This window comes from Heterodontus francisci, unplaced genomic scaffold (genome assembly GCF_036365525.1).
Source record: "Heterodontus francisci isolate sHetFra1 unplaced genomic scaffold, sHetFra1.hap1 HAP1_SCAFFOLD_1381, whole genome shotgun sequence".
Taxonomy (NCBI): domain Eukaryota; kingdom Metazoa; phylum Chordata; class Chondrichthyes; order Heterodontiformes; family Heterodontidae; genus Heterodontus; species Heterodontus francisci.
The window spans coordinates 51,155-78,819 of record NW_027140187.1 but is presented as its reverse complement, the minus strand read 5'-3'; the positions used below and the strand labels follow the sequence as shown (position 1 = coordinate 78,819).

Genomic DNA, 27,665 nt, shown 5'->3' with positions numbered 1-27,665 from the left:
CCTCTCTATCCTCACTGGTCACTCTCTGTCCATCTCTATCCTCACTGGTCACTCTCTGTCCATCTCTATCCTCACTGGTCACTCTCTCCCCCCTCCACAGGATAACTTGGCCTATTTTTTTGCCCTCCCTGACCTTTGGCCTGTGCCCCCTGCCCCGGTGTCACACTCTGCTCTTCCCTCGGCACCAGCTCCTGCACCGGGTCCGTCCCCGTTTTCGTTCCGTCGCCGCCGGGGAGCTGCGCATGCGAGTGTCTGGGAGCCGGAATCGCGTCGTCTCCGGGGCAACGGTGCTCAGCCAATCGGCGGCCGGTAGGTGCGCAGGCGTGAGACGGAGGGCATGACGTTCGCAGGGGGAGGGGCGGGGCAGCTCCATGGCAACGGAGCGGCTGGGGGGGGGGGGCCGGAGCGGCTCCATGACAACGGAGCGGGTGGGGGGCGGGGCGGGGCGGGGCGGCTCCATGGCAACGGAGCGGATGGGGGGCGGGGCCGGGCGGCTCCATGGCAACGGAGCGGATGGGGGGCGGGGCGGGGCGGCTCCATGGCAACGGAGCGGGTGGGGGGGCGGGGCGCCTCCATGGCAACGGAGCGGGGGTCAGCTGGTGGGAGATGTGGGGGCAGAGCAGAGGAAGATCCCAAGGGGGGGCCGACGGGAGGTGTCGGGGTTACAGAGGAAGATCCCAGGGTGTCAATAAGGGGTCAGTTACACAGGAAGATCCCGGGGGTCAATGAGGGGTCAGTTACACAGGAAGATCCCAGGGAGTCCACGGGAGGTGTCAGGGTGACAGAGGAAGATCCCAGGGTGTCAATAAGGGGTCAGTTACACAGGAAGATCCCGGGGGTCAATGAGGGGTCAGTTACACAGGAAGATCCCAGGGAGTCCACGGGAGGTGTCAGGGTGACAGAGGAAGATCCCAGGGTGTCAATAAGGGGTCAGTTACACAGGAAGATCCCGGGGGTCAATGAGGGGTCAGTTACACAGGAAGATCCCAGGGAGTCCACGGGAGGTGTCAGGGTGACAGAGGAAGATCCCAGGGTGTCAATAAGGGGTCAGTTACACAGGAAGATCCCGGGGGTCAATGAGGGGTCAGTTACACAGGAAGATCCCAGGGAGTCCACGGGAGGTGTCAGGGTGACAGAGGAAGATCCCAGGGTGTCAATAAGGGGTCAGTTACACAGGAAGATCCCGGGGATCAATGAGGGGTCAGTTACACAGGAAGATCCCAGGGAGTCCACGGGAGGTGTCAGGGTTACAGAGGAAGATCCCGGGGGTCAATGAGGGGTCAGTTACACAGGAAGATCCCAGGGAGTCCACGGGAGGTGTCAGGGTGACAGAGGAAGATCCCGAGGGGGTCGTCGGGAGGTGTCAGGGTGACAGAGGAAGATCCCGAGGGGGTCGTCGGGAGGTGTCGGGGTTACAGAGGAAGATCCCAGCCGTTGCCTGGGAGTCAGTTCCAGGGCGGCGCGAACCTCCCCTCACGCCTGCCAACCACCCCACCCTCCTTCCTCCCCCACCCTCCGCCCCGTCCCAAAACCCTTGCGGTCTCTGCCGATCGGGTTGTGCCGGTTTCCCTAGTGGAATGTCACTGAACCAGTTTGGGGAAGAGAGTGAAGGAACCAGGAAACATGCAGCCAGTTAGTCCCGACACCACAGGAGTTGGAGGAGCTCGGCCCAGGCACACACCCACGCACACACACACCCACACACACACAACCCACCCTTCCGCCGCCAAGACCAGGGGGACAGACCCTCCAGCCGCCATGCCAGGTAAGGGGCTGACAGCTGACCGGGTTCCACCTTCTGACCAACCCACCCCTCCCTCTGGGCCTCGATAATGCCCTCGGTTTAAACAGCATTCCTGTGGTTTCTTCAAACAGGCCTGTACCAGAACTGATAACCAACAGGTACTGAGCCCCAGACGTGGCACAGGAGGATCCCAGGCACCCACCAGCCTGTGCTGAGTTCAGATAATCTCACCCAGCGTGGGTTACATGGGGCACCAAACAGAAGGAGGACCAGCAGTCGGGGTCTGGGAGTGATCATCAGTGTGTGTCTGAGACTGTCTGGAGGTCGGGCGGTCCTGGGATAGGGGAGACCCCCCCCCCCCCCCCCCACCCACCTCAGGCGGCTGGACATGGTTCTGTGACAGTAACTAACCCTTTCTCTCTCTCTCTGCCACTCAGACGCTGCCCTCTGTGTCGTCACTGCTGTAATCCACATCTACCTCCTGGGCCAGTCTGCTGCCACAGGTAATTATACATCGGAGGGTTCCAGGGGTTTGGAGGGGGAGCTCCAGTCAAGGGGGCAAAATTGACCAAAAAATCCAAAGGATTAAAGGCCACGATCAAACCCAGTCCCCTCTCGAATGAGCTGGGACCCGTACCCCGGGGAGAGTCGGTGCCCGTGGGGAGACCTGTACCCCGGGGAGAGTCGGTGCCCGTGGGGAGACCCGTACCCGGGGAGAGTCGGTGCCCGTGGGGAGACCCGTACCCCGGGGAGAGAAGGTGTTCGTGGGGGACCCGTACCCCGGGGAGAGTTGGTGCCTGTGGGGAGACAGGAACAGAGATACATCCACTCACCCTGCTCCATTCCTGGGATTAATCTATACCAATGACTTAGATGAGGGGACCGAGTGTGATGTATGCAAGTCTGCTGATGAGACAAAGTTAAGGTGGGAAAGTAAGTGGTGAGGAGGACACAAAGAGGCTGCAGAGGGAATATAAAGAGGTTTGGGGGGAGTGGGCAGGAACACGGCAGATGGAAAACAATGTGGGGGAAGTGTGAGATTATCCAAATTGGTAGGAAAAATAGAAAAGCAGAATATTGTTTTGAAAGGTGAGAGACTGGGGAATGTTTGCATTCCGAGAGACCTGGGTGTCCTCGTACATGAATCACAGAAAGTTAACATGCAGGGATAGCAAGCAATTAGGAAGGTAAATGGTACGTTAGCTTTTGTTCCGAAGGGATTGGAGTATAAGGGAGACAAAGTCTCACTACAATTATACAGGGCATTGGTGAGACCACACCTGGAGTATTGAGTCCAGTTTTGGTCTCCTTACCTAAGGAAGGATATAGTTGTCCGAGAGGGATTGTAACGAAGGTTCACTAGACTGGTTCCTGGGATGAGGGGATTGTCCTATGAGGAGAGATCGAGTCGAACGGGCTGATAGAGTTTAGAAGAATGAGAGGTGATCTCATTGAAACATATAGAATTCTGAAGGGGTTTTGACAGGGTAGATGCTGAGAGTCTGTTTCCCCCCCTCACCCCCGGGGCTGGAGAGTCTCGAACACCGGGGTGGGGGGGGGGGGGGGGTCACAGTCTCAGGATAAGGGCTCGGCCGTTTCACACTGAGATGAGGAGAAATTTCTTCACTCGGAGGGTGGTGAATCTTTGGAATTCTCGATCCCAGAGAGCAGTGGATGATCAGTCGTTGAGGATATCCCAGACGGAGATGGGTAGATTTTTGGGCGATGAGGGAATGAAGGGGATATGGGGAGAGTGCGCGGAGGCAGAGTCGGGGTAGTAAATCATCCCCCGTGATCGTGCTGAATGGGGAAGCAGGCACGAGGGGCCGAATGGCCTCCTCCTGGTCCGAGTTCCCATACTGTTACTCTCTGGTTGATCTTTCCACAGGAGGCCTGAAGGTATTCGTTCCTGACACGTTGCAAGTTTTAATCGGGGAAGATGCCATCTTCAACTGCACCTTTGTGCCCAGCCAGTACTCAGCGCCAGACCTGATCATTCACTGGCTGAAGCAAATTAATTCGGAGACAGAACTCACTGTCTACAGTTTCTATCACGATCAGGAGCAGCAAGGCATGGTCGAGGCAGAGTTTGTGAACCGCACTCAGCGCCTACAAGCCAGCGCCTCCGGCGGCAGCTGTGCACTTGTCCTGAGGGACGTGAGAATTACCGACGCAGGAATCTACCGAGCTTATATCAAAACCGATCCCAAGTACGGACAGGCGACAACAGTGCTACAGGTCGCAGGTCAGTCCCAGAGGGTCGCCGTGTTCACCAACTCTCCCCGGACTATGGGTCCAATGGGCACCGACTCTCCCCGGGGTAACGGGTCCCCACGGGCACCGACTCTCCCCAGGGTACAGGGCCCCTTGGTCACCAACTCTCCCCGGGGTACGGGTCCCCCACAGGTACTGACTCTCCCCAGGGTACAGGGCCCCTTGGTCACCAACTCTCCCCGGGATACGGGGTCCCACGGGCAGCGACTCTCCCCAGGGTACAGTTCCCCGTGGTCACCAACTCTCCCCGGGATACGGGGTCCCACGGGCACCGACTCTCCCCAGGGTACAGGGCCCCTTGGTCACCAACTCTCCCCGGGGTAACGGGTCCCCACGGGCACCGACTCTCCCCAGGGTACAGGGCCCCTTGGTCACCAACTCTCCCCGGAGTACGGGTCCCCCACAGGCACCGACTCTCCCCAGGGTACAGGGCCCCTTGGTCACCAACTCTCCCCGGGGTACGGGTCCCCCACAGGTACTGACTCTCCCCGGGGTACAGGTCCCCGCGGTCACCAACTCTCCCCGGAGTACGGGTCCCCCACGGGCAGCGACTCTCCCCAGGGTACAGGTCCCCGCGGTCACCAACTCTCCCCGGGGTACGGGTCCCCCAAAGGTACTGACTCTCCCCGGGGTACAGGTCCCCGTGGTCACCAACTCTCCCTGGGGTACGGGTCCCCCATAGGTACTGACTCTCCCCAGGGTAGAGGTCCCCGTGGTCACCAACTCTCCCCGGGGTACGGGTCCCCCACAGGTACTGACTCTCCCCGGGATACAGGTCCCCGTGGTCACCATATCTCCCCGGGTACGGGTCCCCACGGGCAGCGACTCTCCCCTGGGTACAGGTCACCGCGGTCACCAACTCTCCCCGGGTACGGGTCCCCACGGGCAGCGACTCTCCCCAGGGTACAGGTCCCCGCGGTCACCAACTCTCCCCGGGATACGGGGTCCCACGGGCAGCGACTCTCCCCAGGGTACAGGTCCCCGCTGTCACCAACTCTCCCCAGGATACGGGTTCCCTATGGGCGCCAACTCTCCCCGGGATACAGGTTCCCCACGGGCACCGACTCTCCCCGGGATACAGGTTCCAGACGGGCACCGACTCTCCCCGAGGTACAGGTCCCCCACGAGCACCGACTCTCCCCGGGATACAGGTTCCCGACGGGCACCGACTCTCCCCGGGGTACAGATCCCCCACGGGCACTGACTTTCGCCGGGTTACAGGTTCCCTGGGGGCACCGACTCTCCCCGGGATACAGGTCCCCCCACGGACACCGACTATCCCCGGGATACAGGTCCCCCACGGGCACCGACTCTCCCCGGGGTACAGATCACCCACGGGCACTGACTTTCCCCGGGATACAGGTCCCCCACGGGCACCGACTCTCCCCGGGGTACAGATCCCCCACGGGCACCGACTCTCCCCGTGTCGCTCTGTTCATGCTCCACTCTGTGTTTTACAGCTCCGTATTCTCTGCCACATATCCGTTTGCACACGGTCTGTGCCAGGAACAACACTGCCGTTTACCACCTGACCTGCACCGTATCGAGGGGGTATCCCATGGCTTTCCTCCATTGGCACACGGACCTGGCGGAGGACTGGACGACTCAGGCACTGACCAGCAGCACAACCAGCGCAGATGGTCTGATCAGCATTAACAGCAGGCTGAATATTACAATCAAATCCAGCAAAACCTTCATCTGCTCCGTCTACAACCCTCTTCTCCACCGTGAGCTCAATGTCACCAAGGTACTGCCAGGTAATGACCCTGTCAGTGTATCTTATACCCAGTGTCAGCATCGAGCACTCCCGGGACAGGTACAATACAGAGCTCCCTCTACATTACCCTGACAGTGTAAACCCCCCACTTTATACCCAGTGTCAGCATCGAGCATTCCCGGGGACAGGTACAATACAGAGCTCCCTCTACATTACCCTGACAGTGTAAACCCCCCACTTTATACCCAGTGTCAGCATCGAGCACTCCCGGGGACAGGTACAATACAGAGCTCCCTCTACATTACCCTGACAGTGTAAACCCCCCACTTTATACCCAGTGTCAGCATCGAGCACTCCCGGGGACAGGTACAATACAGAGCTCCCTCTACATTACCCTGACAGTGTAAACCCCCCACTTTATACCCAGTGTCAGCATCGAGCACTCCCGGGGACGGGTACAATACAGAGCTCCCTCTACATTACCCTGACAGTGTAAACCCCCCACTTTATACCCATTGTCAGTATCGAGCACTCCCGGGGACAGGTACAATACAGAGCTCCCTCTACATTACCCTGACAGTGTAAACCCCCCACTTTATACCCAGTGTCAGTATCGAGCACTCCTGGGGATGGGTACAATACAGAGCTCCCTCTACATTACCCTGACAGTGTAAACCCCCCACTTTATACCCAGTGTCAGCATCGAGCACTCCCGGGGACAGGTACAATACAGAGCTCCTTCTACATTACCCTGACAGTGTAAACCCCCCCACTTTATACCCAGTGTCAGCATCGAGCACTCCCGGGGACAGGTACAATACAGAGCTCCCTCTACATTACCCTGACAGTGTAAACCCCCCACATTATACCCAGTGTCAGTATCGAGCACTCCCGGGGACAGGTAAAATACAGAGCTCCCTCTACATTACCCTGACAGTGTAAACCCCCCACTTTATACCCAGTGTCAGTATCGAGCACTCCTGGGGACAGGTACAATACAGAGCTCCTTCTACATTACCCTGACAGTGTAAACCCCCCCACTTTATACCCAGTGTCAGTATCGAGCACTCCCGGGGACAGGTACAATACAGAGCTCCCTCTACATTACCCTGACAGTGTAAACCCCCCACTTTATACCCAGTGTCAGTATCGAGCACTCCCGGGGACGGGTACAATACAGAGCTCCCTCTACATTACCCTGACAGTGTAAACCCCCCACTTTATACCCAGTGTCAGTATCGAGCACTCCCGGGGACGGGTACAATACAGAGCTCCCTCTACATTACCCTGACAGTGTAAACCCCCCACTTTATACCCAGTGTCAGTATCGAGCACTCCCGGGGATGGGTACAATACAGAGCTCCCTCTACATTACCCTGACAGTGTAAACCCCCCACTTTATACCCAGTGTCAGTATCGAGCACTCCCGGGGACGGGTACAATACAGAGCTCCCTCTACATTACCCTGACAGTGTAAACCCCCCACTTTATACCCAGTGTCAGTATCGAGCACTCCCGGGGATGGGTACAATACAGAGCTCCCTCTACATTACCCTGACAGTGTAAACCCCCCACTTTATACCCAGTGTCAGCATCGAGCACTCCCGGGGACGGGTACAATACAGAGCTCCCTCTACATTACCCTGACAGTGTAAACCCCCCACTTTATACCCAGTGTCAGCATCGAGCACTCCCGGGGACAGTTACAATACAGAGCTCCCTCTACATTACCCTGACAGTGTAAACCCCCCACTTTATACCCAGTGTCAGCATCGAGCACTCCCGGGGACAGGTACAATACAGAGCTCCCTCTACATTACCCTGACAGTGTAAACCCCCCACTTTATACCCAGTGTCAGTATCGAGCACTCCCGGGGACAGTTACAATACAGAGCTCCCTCTACATTACCCTGACAGTGTAAACCCCCCACTTTCTACCCAGTGTCAGTATCGAGCACTCCCGGGGATGGGTACAATACAGAGCTCCTTCTACATTGCCTCTGCTTTCAGTGACTGTTTTCTCCACTGCCGCAGGGTGTAATGATGTGTTTGTAACTCTGCAGTGACCCCGTGTGTGCGATCTTCCTCAGTTGGAATTGTTGTGACACTCTCAGTGCTGGGTGCCCTCTTACTGCTGGCTGCTGTGTTCACTGTACGATTCCGCAGGCGTGTGAGTATCGGGACGGGCTCACCTGGGAGGCACGGGGTGGCGGGCGTGACCCATCCCCAGTCAGCGGCTCCAGTGACACTCCCCAGAGTTTCCCTCACCCACTTGTGGGATCTTGCTGTGTCCAAGTTGGACCCTGCATTTCCGACATTATAACAGTGACAACACTTCAATAAATGCTGTGACGCAATTTAAAAACAGAATGATCTGCATTTCTGTAGTGCCTTTCACTCCCTCAGCACCGACCCCCCGACAGTGCGGTGCTCCCTCAGTACTGACCCTCCGACAGGGTGGTGCTCGCTCAGAACTGACCCCCCGACAGTGCGGTGCTCCCTCAGAACTGACCCTCTGACAGTGCGGCACTCCCTCAGTACTGACCCTCCGACAGTGCGGCACTCCCTCAGTACTGACCCATTGACAGTGCGACACTCCCTCTGTACTGACCCTCCGACAGTGTGACACTCCCTCAGTACTGACCCATTGACAGTGCGACACTCCCTCAGTACTGACCCTCTAACAGTGTGACACTCCCTCAGTACTGACCCTCCGACAGTGCGGCACTCCCTCAGTACTGACCCTCCGACAGTGCGGCACTCCCTCAGTACTGACCCTCCGACAGTGTGACACACCCTCAGTACTGACCCATTGACAGTGCGACACTCCCTCAGTACTGACCCTCTGACAGTGTGACACTCCCTCAGTACTGACCCTCTAACAGTGTGGCACTCCCTCAGTACTGACCCTCTGACAGTGTGACACTCCCTCAGTACTGACCCTCCGACAGTGTGACACTCCCTCAGTACTGACCCTCCGACAGTGTGACACTCCCTCAGTACTGACCCTCTGACAGTGTGACACTCCCTCAGTACTGACCCTCTAACAGTGTGGCACTCCCTCAGTACTGACCCTCTGACAGTGTGACACTCCCTCAGTACTGACCCTCTAACAGTGTGACACTCCCTCAGTACTGACCCTCTGACAGAGTGGCACTCCCTCAGTACTGACCCTCTGACAGTGTGACACTCCCTCAGTACTGACCCTCTGACAGAGTGGCACTCCCTCAGTACTAACCCTCTAACACTGTGACACTCCCTCAGTACTGACCCTCTGACAGTGTGACACTCCCTCAGTACTGACCCTCTGACAGTGTGACACTCCCTCAGTACTGACCCTCCGACAGTGCGGCACTCCCTCAGTACTGACCCATTGACAGTGCGACACTCCCTCTGTACTGACCCTCCGACAGTGTGACACTCCCTCAGTACTGACCCTCCGACAGTGCGGCACTCCCTCAGTACTGACCCATTGACAGTGCGACACTCCCTCAGTACTGACCCTCTAACACTGTGACACTCCCTCAGTACTGACCCTCTGACAGTGTGACACTCCCTCAGTACTGACCCTCCGACAGTGCGGCACTCCCTCAGTACTGACCCTCCAACAGTGTGACACTCCCTCAGTACTGACCCTCTAACAGTGTGACACTCCCTCAGTACTGACCCTCTGACAGTGTGACACTCCCTCAGTACTGACCCATTGACAGTGTGACACACCCTCAGTACTGACCCATTGACAGTGCGACACTCCCTCAGTACTGACCCTCCGACAGTGTGACACTCCCTCAGTACTGACCCTCCGACAGTGTGACACTCCCTCAGTACTGACCCTCTGACAGTGTGACACTCCCTCAGTACTGACCCTCTAACAGTGTGACACTCCCTCAGTACTGACCCTCTGACAGTGTGACACTCCCTCAGTACTGACCCTCTAACAGTGTGACACTCCCTCAGTACTGACCCTCTGACAGTGTGACACTCCCTCAGTACTGACCCTATAACAGTGTGACACTCCCTCAGTACTGACCCTCTGACAGAGTGACACTCCCTCAGTACTGACCCTCTGACAGTGTGACACTCCCTCAGTACTGACCCTCTAACAGTGTGGCACTCCCTCAGTACTGACCCTCTGACAGTGTGACACTCCCTCAGTACTGACCCTCTGACAGTGCGACACTCCCTCAGTACTGACCCTCTGACAGTGTGACACTCCCTCAGTACTGACCCTCTGACAGAGTGGCACTCCCTCAGTACTGACCCTCTGACAGTGTGACACTCCCTCAGTACTGACCCTCTGACAGTGTGACACTCCCTCAGTACTGACCCTCTAACACTGTGACACTCCCTCAGTACTGACCCTCTGACAGTGTGACATTCCCTCAGTACTGACCCTCTGACAGTGTGACACTCCCTCAGTACTGACCCTCTAACAGTGCGGCGGTGGTGGTGTGAACGTGTCAGAATTTGGGTATTTGCTTTGTCCTGAATGTTTTTTTTTTATTTAGAATTAGAGCACTGAAACAGGCCCTTCGACCCACCGAGTCTGTGCCGACCAACATTTATACTAACCCTGCAGTAATCCCATAATCCCTACCACCTACCTACACTAGTGACAATTTATAATGGCCAATTTACCGACCAGCCTGCAAGTCTTTTGGCTTGTGGGAGGAAACCGGAGCACCCGGAGAAAACCCACGCGGTCACAGGGAGAACTTGCAAACTTCGCACAGGCAGTATCCAGAATTGAACCCGGGTCCCTGGAGCTGTGAGGCTGCGGTGCTAACCACTGCGCCACTGTGCCACCCCTGTTGTTGGAGCTGTACTCACTGGGCAGTGTGTCTCTGTGCGAGACTCCGCAGCCCTGCACAGCTCTGACTGTGTCTGTGTGTGTGAGACTCCACAGCCCTGCACAGCTCTGACTGTGTCTCTGTGCGAGACTCCGCAGCCCTGCACAGCTCTGACTGTGTCTGTGTGCGAGACTCCGCAGCCCTGCACAGCTCTGATTGTGTCTGTGTGCGAGACTCCACAGCCCTGCACAGCTCTGATTGTGTCTGTGTGCGAGACTCCGCAGCCCTGCACAGCTCTGATTGTGTCTGTGTGCGAGACTCCGCAGCCCTGCACAGCTCTGACTGTGTCTCTGTGTGCGAGACTCCGCAGCCCTGCACAGCTCTGATTGTGTCTGTGTGCGAGACTCCGCAGCCCTGCACAGCTCTGATTGTGTCTGTGTGCGAGACTCCGCAGCCCTGCACAGCTCAGATTGTGTCTGTGTGCGAGACTCCGCAGCCCTGCACAGCTCTGATTGTGTCTCTGTGTGTGAGACTCCACAGCCCTGCACAGCTCTGATTGTGTCTGTGTGTGAGACTCCACAGCCCTGCACAGCTCTGACTGTGTCTGTGTGCGAGACTCCGCAGCCCTGCACAGCTCTGATTGTGTCTCTGTGTGTGAGACTCCACAGCCCTGCACAGCTCTGACTGTGTCTGTGTGCGAGACTCCACAGCCCTGCACAGCTCTGACTGTGTCTCTGAGTGTGAGACTCCACAGCCCTGCACAGCTCTGATTGTGTCTGTGTGTGTGAGACTCCGCACCCCTGCACAGCTCTGATTGTGTCTCTGTGTGTGAGACTCCACAGCCCTGCACAGCTCTGACTGTGTCTGTGTGTGAGACTCCACAGCCCTGCACAGCTCTGATTGTGTCTGTGTGCGAGACTCCGCCGCCCTGCACAGCTCTGACTGTGTCTCTGTGTGTGAGACTCCACAGCCCTGCACAGCTCTGACTGTGTCTGTGTGCGAGACTCCGCAGCCCTGCACAGCTCTGACTGTGTCTCTGTGTGTGAGACTCCACAGCCCTGCACAGCTCTGATTGTGTCTGTGTGTGTGAGACTCCGCAGCCCTGCACAGCTCTGACTGTGTCTCTGTGTGTGAGACTCCACAGCCCTGCACAGCTCTGACTGTGTCTGTGTGTGAGACTCCGCAGCCCTGCACAGCTCTGACTGTGTCTCTGTGTGTGAGACTCCGCAGCCCTGCACAGCTCTGACTGTGTCTCTGTGTGTGAGACTCCACAGCCCTGCACAGCTCTGACTGTGTCTGTGTGTGTGAGACTCCGCAGCCCTGCACTGCTCTGATTGTGTCTGTGTGTGTGAGACTCCGCAGCCCTGCACAGCTCTGACTGTGTCTGTGTGTGTGAGACTCCGCAGCCCTGCACAGCTCTGACTGTGTCTGTGTGTGAGACTCCGCAGCCCTGCACAGCTCTGACTGTGTCTGTGTGTGTGAGACTCCGCAGCCCTGCACAGCTCTGACTGTGTCTGTGTGTGAGACTCCACAGCCCTGCACAGCTCTGACTGTGTCTGTGAGACTCCGCCGCCCTGCACAGCTCTGACTGTGTCTGTGTGTGAGACTCCGCAGCCCTGCACAGCTCTGACTGTGTCTGTGTGTGTGAGACTCCGCAGCCCTGCACAGCTCTGACTGTGTCTGTGTGTGAGACTCCACAGCCCTGCACAGCTCTGACTGTGTCTGTGAGACTCCGCCGCCCTGCACAGCTCTGACTGTGTCTGTGTGTGAGACTCCGCAGCCCTGCACAGCTCTGACTGTATCTGCGTGTGTGAGACTCCACAGCCCTGCACAGCTCTGACTGTATCTGTGTGTGAGACTCCGCAGCCCTGCACAGCTCTGACTGTGTCTGTGTGCGAGACTCCGCAGCCCTGCACAGCTCTGATTGTGTCTGTGTGCGAGACTCCGCAGCCCTGCACAGCTCTGATTGTGTCTGTGTGTGAGACTCCACAGCCCTGCACAGCTCTGACTGTGTCTGTGTGCGAGACTCCGCAGCCCTGCACAGCTCTGATTGTGTCTGTGTGTGTGAGACTCCACAGCCCTGCACTGCTCTGACTGTGTCTCTGTGTGTGAGACTCCACAGCCCTGCACAGCTCTGACTGTGTCTCTGTGTGTGAGACTCCGCAGCCCTGCACAGCTCTGACTGTGTCTGTGTGTGAGACTCCGCAGCCCTGCACAGCTCTGACTGTGTCTGTGTGTGTGAGACTCCACAGCCCTGCACAGCTCTGACTGTGTCTCTGTGTGTGAGACTCCGCAGCCCTGCACAGCTCTGACTGTGTCTGTGAGACTCCACAGCCCTGCACAGCTCTGACTGTGTCTGTGTGCGAGACTCCGCAGCCCTGCACAGCTCTGACTGTGTCTCTGTGTGTGAGACTCCACAGCCCTGCACAGCTCTGACTGTGTCTGTGTGTGAGACTCCACAGCCCTGCACAGCTCTGATTGTGTCTGTGTGTGTGAGACTCCGCAGCCCTGCACAGCTCTGACTGTCTCTGTGTGTGTGAGACTCCGCAGCCCTGCACAGCTCTGATTGTGTCTGTGTGTGTGAGACTCCGCAGCCCTGCACAGCTCTGACTGTGTCTCTGTGTGTGAGACTCCGCAGCCCTGCACAGCTCTGACTGTGTCTGTGTGTGAGACTCCGCCGCCCTGCACAGCTCTGATTGTGTCTGTGTGTGTGAGACTCCGCCGCCCTGCACAGCTCTGATTGTGTCTGTGTGTGTGAGACTCCGCAGCCCTGCACAGCTCTGACTGTGTCTCTGTGTGTGAGACTCCGCAGCCCTGCACAGCTCTGATTGTGTCTGTGTGTGTGAGACTCCGCAGCCCTGCACAGCTCTGACTGTGTCTCTGTGTGTGAGACTCCGCAGCCCTGCACAGCTCTGATTGTGTGTGTGTGTGTGAGACTCTGCAGCCCTGCACAGCTCTGATTGTGTCTGTGTGTGTGAGATTCCGCAGCCCTGCACAGCTCTGATTGTGTCTGTGTGTGTGAGACTCCACAGCCCTGCACAGCTCTGACTGTGTCTCTGTGTGTGAGACTCCACAGCCCTGCACAGCTCTGACTGTGTCTGTGTGCGAGACTCCGCAGCCCTGCACAGCTCTGATTGTGTCTCTGTGTGTGTGAGAGACTCCACAGCCCTGCACAGCTCTGATTGTGTCTCTGTGTGTGAGACTCCGCCGCCCTGCACAGCTCTGACTGTGTCTGTGTGTGTGAGACTCCGCAGCCCTGCACTGCTCTGATTGTGTCTGTGTGTGTGAGACTCCGCAGCCCTGCACAGCTCTGACTGTGTCTGTGTGTGTGAGACTCCGCAGCCCTGCACAGCTCTGACTGTGTCTGTGTGTGAGACTCCGCAGCCCTGCACAGCTCTGACTGTGTCTGTGTGTGTGAGACTCCGCAGCCCTGCACAGCTCTGACTGTGTCTGTGTGTGAGACTCCACAGCCCTGCACAGCTCTGACTGTGTCTGTGAGACTCCGCCGCCCTGCACAGCTCTGACTGTGTCTGTGTGTGAGACTCCGCAGCCCTGCACAGCTCTGACTGTGTCTGTGTGTGTGAGACTCCGCAGCCCTGCACAGCTCTGACTGTGTCTGTGTGTGAGACTCCACAGCCCTGCACAGCTCTGACTGTGTCTGTGAGACTCCGCCGCCCTGCACAGCTCTGACTGTGTCTGTGTGTGAGACTCCGCAGCCCTGCACAGCTCTGACTGTATCTGCGTGTGTGAGACTCCACAGCCCTGCACAGCTCTGACTGTATCTGTGTGTGAGACTCCGCAGCCCTGCACAGCTCTGACTGTGTCTGTGTGCGAGACTCCGCAGCCCTGCACAGCTCTGATTGTGTCTGTGTGCGAGACTCCGCAGCCCTGCACAGCTCTGATTGTGTCTGTGTGCGAGACTCCGCAGCCCTGCACAGCTCAGATTGTGTCTGTGTGCGAGACTCCGCAGCCCTGCACAGCTCTGATTGTGTCTCTGTGTGTGAGACTCCACAGCCCTGCACAGCTCTGATTGTGTCTGTGTGTGAGACTCCACAGCCCTGCACAGCTCTGACTGTTTCTGTGTGCGAGACTCCGCAGCCCTGCACAGCTCTGATTGTGTCTCTGTGTGTGAGACTCCACAGCCCTGCACAGCTCTGACTGTGTCTGTGTGCGAGACTCCACAGCCCTGCACAGCTCTGACTGTGTCTCTGAGTGTGAGACTCCACAGCCCTGCACAGCTCTGATTGTGTCTGTGTGTGTGAGACTCCGCACCCCTGCACAGCTCTGATTGTGTCTCTGTGTGTGAGACTCCACAGCCCTGCACAGCTCTGACTGTGTCTGTGTGCGAGACTCCGCAGCCCTGCACAGCTCTGACTGTGTCTCTGTGTGTGAGACTCCACAGCCCTGCACAGCTCTGACTGTGTCTGTGTGCGAGACTCCGCAGCCCTGCACAGCTCTGATTGTGTCTCTGTGTGTGTGAGAGACTCCACAGCCCTGCACAGCTCTGATTGTGTCTCTGTGTGTGAGACTCCGCCGCCCTGCACAGCTCTGACTGTGTCTGTGTGTGTGAGACTCCGCAGCCCTGCACTGCTCTGATTGTGTCTGTGTGTGTGAGACTCCGCAGCCCTGCACAGCTCTGACTGTGTCTGTGTGTGTGAGACTCCGCAGCCCTGCACAGCTCTGACTGTGTCTGTGTGTGAGACTCCGCAGCCCTGCACAGCTCTGACTGTGTCTGTGTGTGTGAGACTCCGCAGCCCTGCACAGCTCTGACTGTGTCTGTGTGTGAGACTCCACAGCCCTGCACAGCTCTGACTGTGTCTGTGAGACTCCGCCGCCCTGCACAGCTCTGACTGTGTCTGTGTGTGAGACTCCGCAGCCCTGCACAGCTCTGACTGTGTCTGTGTGTGTGAGACTCCGCAGCCCTGCACAGCTCTGACTGTGTCTGTGTGTGAGACTCCACAGCCCTGCACAGCTCTGACTGTGTCTGTGAGACTCCGCCGCCCTGCACAGCTCTGACTGTGTCTGTGTGTGAGACTCCGCAGCCCTGCACAGCTCTGACTGTATCTGCGTGTGTGAGACTCCACAGCCCTGCACAGCTCTGACTGTATCTGTGTGTGAGACTCCGCAGCCCTGCACAGCTCTGACTGTGTCTGTGTGCGAGACTCCGCAGCCCTGCACAGCTCTGATTGTGTCTGTGTGCGAGACTCCGCAGCCCTGCACAGCTCTGATTGTGTCTGTGTGCGAGACTCCACAGCCCTGCACTGCTCTGACTGTGTCTCTGTGTGTGAGACTCCACAGCCCTGCACAGCTCTGACTGTGTCTCTGTGTGTGAGACTCCGCAGCCCTGCACAGCTCTGACTGTGTCTGTGTGTGAGACTCCGCAGCCCTGCACAGCTCTGACTGTGTCTGTGTGTGTGAGACTCCACAGCCCTGCACAGCTCTGACTGTGTCTCTGTGTGTGAGACTCCGCAGCCCTGCACAGCTCTGACTGTGTCTGTGAGACTCCACAGCCCTGCACAGCTCTGACTGTGTCTGTGTGCGAGACTCCGCAGCCCTGCACAGCTCTGACTGTGTCTCTGTGTGTGAGACTCCACAGCCCTGCACAGCTCTGACTGTGTCTGTGTGTGAGACTCCACAGCCCTGCACAGCTCTGATTGTGTCTGTGTGTGTGAGACTCCGCAGCCCTGCACAGCTCTGACTGTCTCTGTGTGTGTGAGACTCCGCAGCCCTGCACAGCTCTGATTGTGTCTGTGTGTGTGAGACTCCGCAGCCCTGCACAGCTCTGACTGTGTCTCTGTGTGTGAGACTCCGCAGCCCTGCACAGCTCTGACTGTGTCTGTGTGTGAGACTCCGCCGCCCTGCACAGCTCTGATTGTGTCTGTGTGTGTGAGACTCCGCCGCCCTGCACAGCTCTGATTGTGTCTGTGTGTGTGAGACTCCGCAGCCCTGCACAGCTCTGACTGTGTCTCTGTGTGTGAGACTCCGCAGCCCTGCACAGCTCTGATTGTGTCTGTGTGTGTGAGACTCCGCAGCCCTGCACAGCTCTGACTGTGTCTCTGTGTGTGAGACTCCGCAGCCCTGCACAGCTCTGATTGTGTGTGTGTGTGTGAGACTCTGCAGCCCTGCACAGCTCTGATTGTGTCTGTGTGTGTGAGATTCCGCAGCCCTGCACAGCTCTGATTGTGTCTGTGTGTGTGAGACTCCACAGCCCTGCACAGCTCTGACTGTGTCTCTGTGTGTGAGACTCCACAGCCCTGCACAGCTCTGACTGTGTCTGTGTGCGAGACTCCGCAGCCCTGCACAGCTCTGATTGTGTCTCTGTGTGTGTGAGAGACTCCACAGCCCTGCACAGCTCTGATTGTGTCTCTGTGTGTGAGACTCCGCCGCCCTGCACAGCTCTGACTGTGTCTCTGTGTGTGAGACTCCACAGCCCTGCACAGCTCTGACTTTGTCTGTGTGCGAGACTCCGCAGCCCTGCACAGCTCTGATTGTGTCTCTGTGTGTGTGAGAGACTCCACAGCCCTGCACAGCTCTGATTGTGTCTGTGTGTGTGAGACTCCGCCGCCCTGCACAGCTCTGACTGTGTCTCTGTGTGTGAGACTCCACAGCCCTGCACAGCTCTGATTGTGTCTGTGTGTGAGACTCCACAGCCCTGCACAGCTCTGATTGTGTCTGTGTGCGAGACTCCGCCGCCCTGCACAGCTCTGACTGTGTCTCTGTGTGTGAGACTCCACAGCCCTGCACAGCTCTGACTGTGTCTGTGTGCGAGACTCCGCAGCCCTGCACAGCTCTGACTGTGTCTCTGTGTGTGAGACTCCACAGCCCTGCACAGCTCTGATTGTGTCTGTGTGTGTGAGACTCCGCAGCCCTGCACAGCTCTGACTGTGTCTCTGTGTGTGAGACTCCACAGCCCTGCACAGCTCTGACTGTGTCTCTCTGTGTGAGACTCCACAGCCCTGCACAGCTCTGACTGTGTCTGTGTGTGTGAGACTCCGCAGCCCTGCACTGCTCTGATTGTGTCTGTGTGTGTGAGACTCCGCAGCCCTGCACAGCTCTGACTGTGTCTGTGTGTGTGAGACTCCGCAGCCCTGCACAGCTCTGACTGTGTCTCTGTGTGTGAGACTCCACAGCCCTGCACAGCTCTGATTGTGTCTGTGTGTGAGACTCCACAGCCCTGCACAGCTCTGATTGTGTCTGTGTGCGAGACTCCGCCGCCCTGCACAGCTCTGACTGTGTCTCTGTGTGTGAGACTCCACAGCCCTGCACAGCTCTGATTGTGTCTGTGTGTGTGAGACTCCGCAGCCCTGCACAGCTCTGACTGTGTCTCTGTGTGTGAGACTCCGCAGCCCTGCACAGCTCTGACTGTGTCTCTGTGTGTGAGACTCCACAGCCCTGCACAGCTCTGACTGTGTCTGTGTGTGTGAGACTCCGCAGCCCTGCACTGCTCTGATTGTGTCTGTGTGTGTGAGACTCCGCAGCCCTGCACAGCTCTGACTGTGTCTGTGTGTGTGAGACTCCGCAGCCCTGCACAGCTCTGACTGTGTCTGTGTGTGAGACTCCGCAGCCCTGCACAGCTCTGACTGTGTCTGTGTGTGTGAGACTCCGCAGCCCTGCACAGCTCTGACTGTGTCTGTGTGTGAGACTCCACAGCCCTGCACAGCTCTGACTGTGTCTGTGAGACTCCGCCGCCCTGCACAGCTCTGACTGTGTCTCTGTGTGTGAGACTCCACAGCCCTGCACAGCTCTGACTGTCTCTGTGTGCGAGACTCCGCAGCCCTGCACAGCTCTGACTGTGTCTCTGTGTGTGAGACTCCACAGCCCTGCACAGCTCTGATTGTGTCTGTGTGTGAGACTCCGCAGCCCTGCACAGCTCTGACTGTGTCTCTGTGTGTGAGACTCCACAGCCCTGCACAGCTCTGACTGTGTCTGTGTGTGAGACTCCGCAGCCCTGCACAGCTCTGACTGTGTCTCTGTGTGTGAGACTCCACAGCCCTGCACAGCTCTGACTGTGTCTGTGTGTGAGACTCCGCAGCCCTGCACAGCTCTGATTGTGTCTCTGTGTGCGAGACTCCGCAGCCCTGCACAGCTCAGATTGTGTCTGTGTGCGAGACTCCGCAGCCCTGCACAGCTCTGATTGTGTCTCTGTGTGTGAGACTCCGCAGCCCTGCACAGCTCTGACTGTGTCTGTGTGCGAGACTCCGCAGCCCTGCACAGCTCAGATTGTGTCTGTGTGCGAGACTCCGCAGCCCTGCACAGCTCTGATTGTGTCTCTGTGTGTGAGACTCCACAGCCCTGCACAGCTCTGATTGTGTCTGTGTGTGAGACTCCACAGCCCTGCACAGCTCTGACTGTGTCTGTGTGCGAGACTCCGCAGCCCTGCACAGCTCTGATTGTGTCTCTGTGTGTGAGACTCCACAGCCCTGCACAGCTCTGACTGTGTCTGTGTGCGAGACTCCACAGCCCTGCACAGCTCTGACTGTGTCTCTGAGTGTGAGACTCCACAGCCCTGCACAGCTCTGACTGTGTCTCTGTGTGTGAGACTCCACAGCCCTGCACAGCTCTGACTGTGTCTGTGTGTGAGACTCCGCAGCCCTGCACAGCTCTGACTGTGTCTCTGTGTGTGAGACTCCGCAGCCCTGCACAGCTCTGACTGTGTCTCTGTGTGTGAGACTCCACAGCCCTGCACAGCTCTGACTGTGTCTGTGTGTGTGTGAGAGACTCCACAGCCCTGCACAGCTCTGATTGTGTCTGTGTGTGTGAGACTCCGCCGCCCTGCACAGCTCTGACTGTGTCTCTGTGTGTGAGACTCCACAGCCCTGCACAGCTCTGATTGTGTCTGTGTGTGAGACTCCACAGCCCTGCACAGCTCTGATTGTGTCTGTGTGCGAGACTCCGCCGCCCTGCACAGCTCTGACTGTGTCTCTGTGTGTGAGACTCCACAGCCCTGCACAGCTCTGACTGTGTCTGTGTGCGAGACTCCGCAGCCCTGCACAGCTCTGACTGTGTCTCTGTGTGTGAGACTCCACAGCCCTGCACAGCTCTGATTGTGTCTGTGTGTGTGAGACTCCGCAGCCCTGCACAGCTCTGACTGTGTCTCTGTGTGTGAGACTCCACAGCCCTGCACAGCTCTGACTGTGTCTGTGTGTGAGACTCCGCAGCCCTGCACAGCTCTGACTGTGTCTCTGTGTGTGAGACTCCGCAGCCCTGCACAGCTCTGACTGTGTCTCTGTGTGTGAGACTCCACAGCCCTGCACAGCTCTGACTGTGTCTGTGTGTGTGAGACTCCGCAGCCCTGCACTGCTCTGATTGTGTCTGTGTGTGTGAGACTCCGCAGCCCTGCACAGCTCTGACTGTGTCTGTGTGTGTGAGACTCCGCAGCCCTGCACAGCTCTGACTGTGTCTGTGTGTGAGACTCCGCAGCCCTGCACAGCTCTGACTGTGTCTGTGTGTGAGAGACTCCGCAGCCCTGCACAGCTCTGACTGTGTCTGTGTGTGAGACTCCACAGCCCTGCACAGCTCTGACTGTGTCTGTGAGACTCCGCCGCCCTGCACAGCTCTGACTGTGTCTGTGTGTGAGACTCCGCAGCCCTGCACAGCTCTGACTGTGTCTGTGTGTGTGAGACTCCGCAGCCCTGCACAGCTCTGACTGTGTCTGTGTGTGAGACTCCACAGCCCTGCACAGCTCTGACTGTGTCTGTGAGACTCCGCCGCCCTGCACAGCTCTGACTGTGTCTGTGTGTGAGACTCCGCAGCCCTGCACAGCTCTGACTGTATCTGCGTGTGTGAGACTCCACAGCCCTGCACAGCTCTGACTGTATCTGTGTGTGAGACTCCGCAGCCCTGCACAGCTCTGACTGTGTCTGTGTGCGAGACTCCGCAGCCCTGCACAGCTCTGATTGTGTCTGTGTGCGAGACTCCGCAGCCCTGCACAGCTCTGATTGTGTCTGTGTGCGAGACTCCGCAGCCCTGCACAGCTCAGATTGTGTCTGTGTGCGAGACTCCGCAGCCCTGCACAGCTCTGATTGTGTCTCTGTGTGTGAGACTCCACAGCCCTGCACAGCTCTGATTGTGTCTGTGTGTGAGACTCCACAGCCCTGCACAGCTCTGACTGTGTCTGTGTGCGAGACTCCGCAGCCCTGCACAGCTCTGATTGTGTCTCTGTGTGTGAGACTCCACAGCCCTGCACAGCTCTGACTGTGTCTGTGTGCGAGACTCCACAGCCCTGCACAGCTCTGACTGTGTCTCTGAGTGTGAGACTCCACAGCCCTGCACAGCTCTGATTGTGTCTGTGTGTGTGAGACTCCGCACCCCTGCACAGCTCTGATTGTGTCTCTGTGTGTGAGACTCCACAGCCCTGCACAGCTCTGACTGTGTCTGTGTGCGAGACTCCGCAGCCCTGCACAGCTCTGACTGTGTCTGTGTGTGTGTGACTCCGCAGCCCTGCACAGCTCTGACTGTGTCTGTGTGCGAGACTCCACAGCCCTGCACAGCTCTGACTGTATCTGTGTGTGTGAGACTCCACAGCCCTGCACAGCTCTGACTGTATCTGTGTGTGTGAGACTGCACAGCTCTGACTGTGTCTGTGTGTGAGACTCCGCAGCCCTGCACATCTCTGACTGTATCTGTGTGTGTGAGACTCCACAGCCCTGCACAGCTCTGATTGTGTCTGCGTGTGTGAGACTCCGCAGCCCTGCACAGCTCTGACTGTGTCTGTGTGCGAGACTCCGCAGCCCTGCACAGCTCTGACTGTATCTGTGTGTGAGACTCCACAGCCCTGCACAGCTCTGACTGTGTCTGTGTGTGTGAGACTCCACAGCCCTGCACAGCTCTGACTGTATCTCTGTGTGTGAGACTCCACAGCCCTGCACAGCTCTGACTGTATCTGTGTGTGTGAGATTCCGCAGCCCTGCACAGCTCTGACTGTATCTGTGTGTGAGAAACTCTGCAGCCCTGCACAGCTCTGACTGTATCTGTGTGTGAGAGACTCTGCAGCCCTGCACAGCTCTGACTGTATCTGTGTGTGTGAGACTCTGCAGCCCTGCACAGCTCTGACTGTATCTGTGTGTGAGAGACTCCGCAGCCCTGCACAGCTCTGACTGTATCTGTGTGAGAGACTCCACAGCCCTGCACAGCTCTGACTGTATCTGTGTGTGTGAGACTCTGCCGCCCTGCACAGCTCTGACTGTGTCTCTGTGTGTGAGACTCCACAGCCCTGCACAGCTCTGACTGTGTCTGTGTGCGAGACTCCACAGCCCTGCACAGCTCTGACTGTATCTGTGTGTGAGAAACTCTGCAGCCCTGCACAGCTCTGACAGTCTGTGTGTGTGAAATTCCGCAGCCCTGCACAGCTCTGACTGTATCTGTGTGCGAGAGACTCTGCAGCCCTGCACAGCTCTGACTGTATCTGTGTGTGAGAGACTCTGCAGCCCTGCACAGCTCTGACTGTATCTGTGTGTGAGAGACTCCGCAGCCCTGCACAGCTCTGACTGTATCTGTGTGCGAGAGACTCTGCAGCCCTGCACAGCTCTGACTGTCTGTGTGTGTGAGATTCCGCAGCCCTGCACAGCTCTGACTGTATCTGTGTGTGAGAGACTCTGCAGCCCTGCACAGCTCTGACTGTCTGTGTGTGTGAGATTCCGCAGCCCTGCACAGCTCTGACTGTGTTTCTGTTCAATGTTTCCTTTCAGACTCACAGGCAAGAAAGCGACCAAACTGCACCTAGGCAAGTGGTAAGAGAAACCACGTTTGTACAGAGAGACCTTCTACTCGCACCCCAGACACAATATTTTCGAAGGTGTCGGCGAAGTTGGGCAGTCAGGAGACAGATGCAGTTTAAATCAGAGAGTTGGCAGGACGAATGAGGAGAGGCAATACAAACAAAATGGAACCATATTTAACTCCGTGATGAGATTCCGACCACATATCCTCACCGTCACTGACACCGCCTATTTCCACCTCCGGAACGTCGCCCCGACTCCGCCCGTCTCAGCTCATCGGCTGCTGAAACCCTCACCCGTGCCTTCGTTCCCCTCTGGACTCGACCATTCCCAAGGCTCTCCCGGCTGCTCTCCCAATTTCCACCCTCCAGAAACTTCAGCTCATCCCAAAACTCCTGCTGATCCCCCTCCCCCGTGTCCGAACTCGCACCGAGTCCCGTTCACCCGTCACCCCCTGTGCTCGCTGACCGACACCGGCTCCCGGTCCGGTAACACCTCGATTTTAAAATTCTCATCCTCGTTTTCAAATCCCTCCATGGCCCCTCACTCCCTCCTCCCTATCTCTGTAACCTCATCCAGTCCCTACAACCCTCCCGATCTCTGTAACCTCCTCCAGCCCCTACAACCCTCCCTATCTCTGTAACCTCCTCCAGACCCGACAACCCTCTTATCTCTGTAACCTCCTCCAGCCCCTACACCCCTACCTATCTCTGTAACCTCCTCCAGCACCTACAACCCTCCCTATCTCTGTAACCTCCTCCAGTCACTACACCCCTCCCTATCTCTTCAACCTCCTCCAGCCCCGACACCCCTCCCTATCTCTGTAACCTCCTCCAGCCGCTACACCCCTCCCTATCTCTGTAACCTCCTCCAGTCTCTACAACCCTCCCTGTCTCTGTAACCTCCTCCAGCCCCTACAACCCTCCCTATCTCTGTAACCTCCTCCAGCACCTACAACCCTCCCTATCTCTGTAACCTCCTCCAGTCACTACACCCCTCCCCATCTCTTCAACCTCCTCCAGCCCCTACACCCCTCCCTATCTCTGTAACCTCCTCCAGCCCCTACACCCCTCCCTATCTTTGTAACCTCCTCCAGTCTCTACAACCCTCCCTGTCTCTGCAACCTCCTTCAGCCCCTACAACCCTCCCTATCTCTGTAACCTCCTCCAGCCCCTACAACCCTCCTTATCTTTGTAACCTCCTCCAGCCCCTACTGACCCTCCCTTTCTCTGTAACCCCCTCCAGCCTCTGCAACCCTCCCTATCTCTGTAACCTCCTCCAGCCCCTGCAACCCTCCCTATCTCTGTAACCTCCTCCAGTCCCTACAACCCTCCCTATCTCTGTAACCTCCTCCAGCCCCGACAACCCTCCCTGTCTCTGTAACCTCCTCCAGTCCCTACAACCCTCCCTATCTCTGTAACCTCCCTCCAGCCCCGACAACCATCCCTATCTCTGTAACCCCCTCCTGCCCCTACGACCCTCTGCACTCCCTCCAATTCCGGCCTCTTGACCATCCCCCGATTCCCATCGCTCCACCATTGGCGGCCGTGCCTGCAGCTGCCTGGGGCCCCGAGCTCTGGAATTCCCTCCCTAAACCTCTCCGCCCCTCTGTCTCTCCCTCCTCCTTCAAGACGCTCCTTAAAACTGACCTCTCTGACCGAGCTGTCGGTCGTCCGTCCCTGATATCCCCTCACCTGCCTCAGTGTGCAATCCTGTCTAATTCACCCTCCTATAAAGCGCCTGGAGTCGGTTTTATTTGGCGCAAGATGCTGCAGAAATACAGGTGAACTTTTCTAAAGCTCTGGTTCGGCCACATCTGGATTACTGCACCCAGTCGCGGTCGCCAGACTCGGGGAAGGATGTGAGGGTCTTTGACAGGGTGCGGAGGAGATTGAGGGATACGAGATTCTGACAGGTTTAGATAAGGTGGAGAAAGTAAATCTGTTCCCATTCACTGACAGTACAAGGACTGGGGGAGGGGCGGTGGGGTGGGGACAGATTGAAGGTTTCGGGTTAAGAGATGCTGGGGGGGGGGGGCGCACGGGGAATGTGAGGGAGAACGTTTTTACACAGCGAGTGGTAATGAGCTGGAACACGCCACCGACGAGGCCGGGGGGAAACGGAGACGGTGAGCCATTTTGACAGGAAACTGGACGGGCAGTTGAGGGAAATAAAGTCCCAGGGCTGCGGGGGATCGAGCTGGGTGTGGGGGGAGGGGGGACACGGGACTGACTGGATTGCTCTGGAGAGTGTCAGCATCGACTCGATGGGCCGAATGGGCCTCCTTCTGTGCTGTAAATGAGTCTGTGGCTGTTTCCGGTGCTGATTGTCTCAATCTCATTGTGTTACAGGTCAATCTGCTGGGGAATGGCGATGAAATATCCAACAGGGATTGCATCAGGTGAGACAAGGGGGAGGACCGAGGGTCCCCACGGCGGCAGGGAGAGGGCTCAGGCCCCATGGTGCAGGGGGAGGGCAGAGTGTCCCAAGGTGCAGGGGGAAGTCCGAGGGCCCCACGGTGCAGGGGGAAGACCGAGGGCCCCACGGTGCAGGGGGAAGACCGAGGGCCCCACGGTGCAGGCAGAGGGCTCAGGCCCCATGGTGCAGGGGGAAGACCGAGGGCCCCACGGTGCAGGGGGAAGACCGAGGGCCCCACGGTGCAGGGGGAGGGCCGAGTGTCCCACGGTGCAGGGGGAGGGCCGAGGGCCCCATGGTGCAGGGGGAAGACCGAGGGCCCCATGGTGCAGGGGGAAGACCGAGGGCCCCACGGTGCAGGGGGAAGACCGAGGGCCCCACGGTGCAGGCAGAGGGCTCAGGCCCCATGGTGCAGGGGGAAGACCGAGGGCCCCACGGTGCAGGGGGAGGGCCGAGGGCCTCGGTGCAGGGGGAAGACCGAGGGCCCCACGGTGCAGGGGGAAGACCGAGGGCCCCACGGTGCAGGGGGAGGGCTCAGGCCCCATGGTGCAGGGGGAGGGCAGAGTGTCCCACGGTGCAGGGGGAAGACCGAGGGCCCCACGGTGCAGGGAGAGGGCCGAGTGTCCCACGGTGCAGGGGGAAGACCGAGGGCCCCACGGTGCAGGGGGAAGACCGAGGGCCCCACGGTGCAGGGGGAGGGCTCAGCCCCCCGGTGCAGGGAGAGGGCTCAGGCCCCATGGTGCAGGGGGAGGGCCGAGTGTCCCACGGTGCAGGGGGAGGGCCGAGGGCCCCAAGGTGCAGGGGGAGGGCCGAGGGCCCCACGGTGCAGGGGGAAGACCGAGGGCCCCACGGTGCAGGGGGAAGACCGAGGGCCCCACGGTGCAGGGGGAAGACCGAGGGCCCCATTGTGCAGGGGGAGGGCCGAGGGCCCCAAGGTGCAGGGGGAAGACCGAGGGCCCCAAGGTGCAGGGGGAGGGCTCAGGCCCCATGGTGCAGGGGGAGGGCCGAGTGTCCCACGGTGCAGGGGGAAGACCGAGGGCCCCACGGTGCAGGGAGAGGGCTCAGGCCCCATGGTGCAGGGGGAGGGCCGAGGGCCCCACGGTGCAGGGGGAGGGCTCAGCCCCCCCCGGTGCAGGGAGAGGGCTCAGGACCCCCGGTGCAGGGAGAGGGCTCAGCCCCCCCCCCGGTGCAGAGAGAGGGCTCAGGCCCCCCCCCCCCCCGGTGCAGAGAGAGGGCTCAGCCCCCCCCCCACCCGGTGCAGAGAGAGGGCTCAGCCCCCCCCCCCCCCCCGGTGCAGAGAGAGGGCTCAGGCCCACCCCCGGTGCAGGGAGAGGTCTCAGCTACCCCCCCGGTGCAGGGAGAGGGCTCGGGCCCACCCCCGGTGCAGGGAGAGGTCTCAGCTACCCCCCGGTGCAGGGAGAGGGCTCGGGCCCACCCCCGGTGCAGGGAGAGGGAGAGGGCCCACCCCCGGTGCAGGGAGAGGTCTCAGCTCCCCCCCGGTGCAGGGAGAGGGCTCAGCCCCACCCCCAGTGCAGGGAGAGGGCTCAGCTCCCCCCCGGGTGCAGGGAGAGGGCTCAGCCCCACCCCCGGTGCTGGGAGAGGGCTCAGCCCCCCGGGTGCAGGGAGAGGGCTCAGCCCCCCCACCCCGGTGCAAGGAGAGGGCTCAGCCTCCCGAGTGCAGGGAGAGGGCTCAGCCCCCCGGTGCAGGGAGAGGGCTCAGCTCCCCCCCAGTGCAGGGAGAGGGCTCAGCCCCCCGGGTGCAGGGAGAGGGCTCAGCCCCCCGGTGCAGGGAGAGGGCTCAGCTCCCCCCCAGTGCAGGGAGAGGGCTCAGCCCCCCGGGTGCAGGGAGAGGGCTCAGCTCCCCCCCGGGTGCAGGGAGAGGGCTCAGCTCCCCCCCAGTGCAGGGAGAGGGCTCAGGCCCCCAGTGCAGGGAGAGGGCTCAGGCCCCCCGCAGTAGAGTAGCAGCAGTCAGATAATAGGATCACGTTCTCCGATTGGTGGTCATCCCCGGGGATCTCAGCCTCTCACCGTATCTATTGATGTCTTGGTTGTGGCAATAGCCAGCTGTACATGCAGCTGAAAGTCACAAAGGGGGCAAGGTGAGATCGAGTCAGCAGGCATTTTCCAAATGTCAAGCGGCTTGGAACTGGAGAGAGGCAAAGAGAGACCTCAAGAGTTCAGTTCGGGGAATCTCGTGGGTCGGTGCAAAAATAAATAAAATGAACGGGACGGTGCCGACGAGCGAAGAGACTTTGGTGACTACCTGCACAACCCCTTTGAATCAAACCCCCTCTCAACCCGGCTTCTCCAGTCCGATCCACGTCACCGAAGACAGAAAGGTGTAAAAGAGGCCGCAGAAAGGGGGGTTTCCCAGGATGTCACCAGGAATGTGGGGGGGGGGGGAAGGGGGGGAACTTCAGGTAGGAGGAGAGGTTGGGCCTGTTGCCCTCGGGGAAGAGAGGTGTTTGAAGGCAACGAGGGGTTTTCATAGAGAGAAGAGAGCAAAACCACAGCCGCAGGCGAGTGGGTCAAAAAACCACTGGGTAAAGATGTCGAGGAACTGGCGGGTTGGTGGGGGGGGGGGGGGTGTGCGAGACTAACACGAGCCAACATCAACGCAAAGGGCCGAGTGGCCTGATTCGACACTGTACCTCTCCATGACTCCACGAGAAAGGTGAGTGGGATCTTCTGACCCGAGGAGCTCAGAGGTCGAGTTCGCTCCCGTTCTGGGTTCAGAGGCACCTTTTTAAGAGCTCCTTCTCCCCATTCGCACTGACGTGATGCAGACGCACGGAGGGGTGGGGGGGTGGGGGTGGATGCTGATGGTCGTTGTGGGGAGGGGGTGGGGTCGAGGGGTGGGAAGGGGAGGCAGGGGGTGAGGTGGGGCTGAAACACCCCCTGATATTTGCCGTGGTTCATTCTGTTAACAGAACGTGAGATTGCGAAGAGGATCTGAAGGATGGGGGATGCTGCAAACTGCACAAAGCTGCTGCCCGGTCTGTGAGAAC

General features: G+C 58.7%; 1 protein-coding gene across 5 annotated transcripts; it reads left to right on the top strand.

Annotated features, from left to right (window-relative positions):
* The first annotated feature begins 235 nt into the window (after positions 1–235).
* On the top strand, positions 236–27,665 carry LOC137359050 (CD276 antigen-like). Of its 5 annotated transcripts, none has more exons than XM_068025168.1 (8): positions 236–309; positions 2,182–2,247; positions 3,633–3,989; positions 5,479–5,775; positions 7,799–7,905; positions 22,213–22,254; positions 24,594–24,643; positions 27,588–27,665. In XM_068025168.1, the coding sequence occupies exons 1-8, from the start codon at positions 243–245 to the stop codon at positions 27,592–27,594; spliced, it is 993 nt and encodes a 330-aa protein (XP_067881269.1). In that variant the 5' UTR covers positions 236–242; the 3' UTR covers positions 27,595–27,665. The 5 variants fall into 5 exon arrangements, 4 of the variants coding, with proteins under 4 accessions (XP_067881269.1, XP_067881266.1, XP_067881268.1 ...); XM_068025165.1 differs by lacking the exon at positions 236–309 and adding an exon at positions 1,405–1,765; XR_010971414.1 differs by lacking the exons at positions 236–309; positions 7,799–7,905 and adding an exon at positions 1,405–1,765 and having other exon boundaries at positions 27,588–27,624.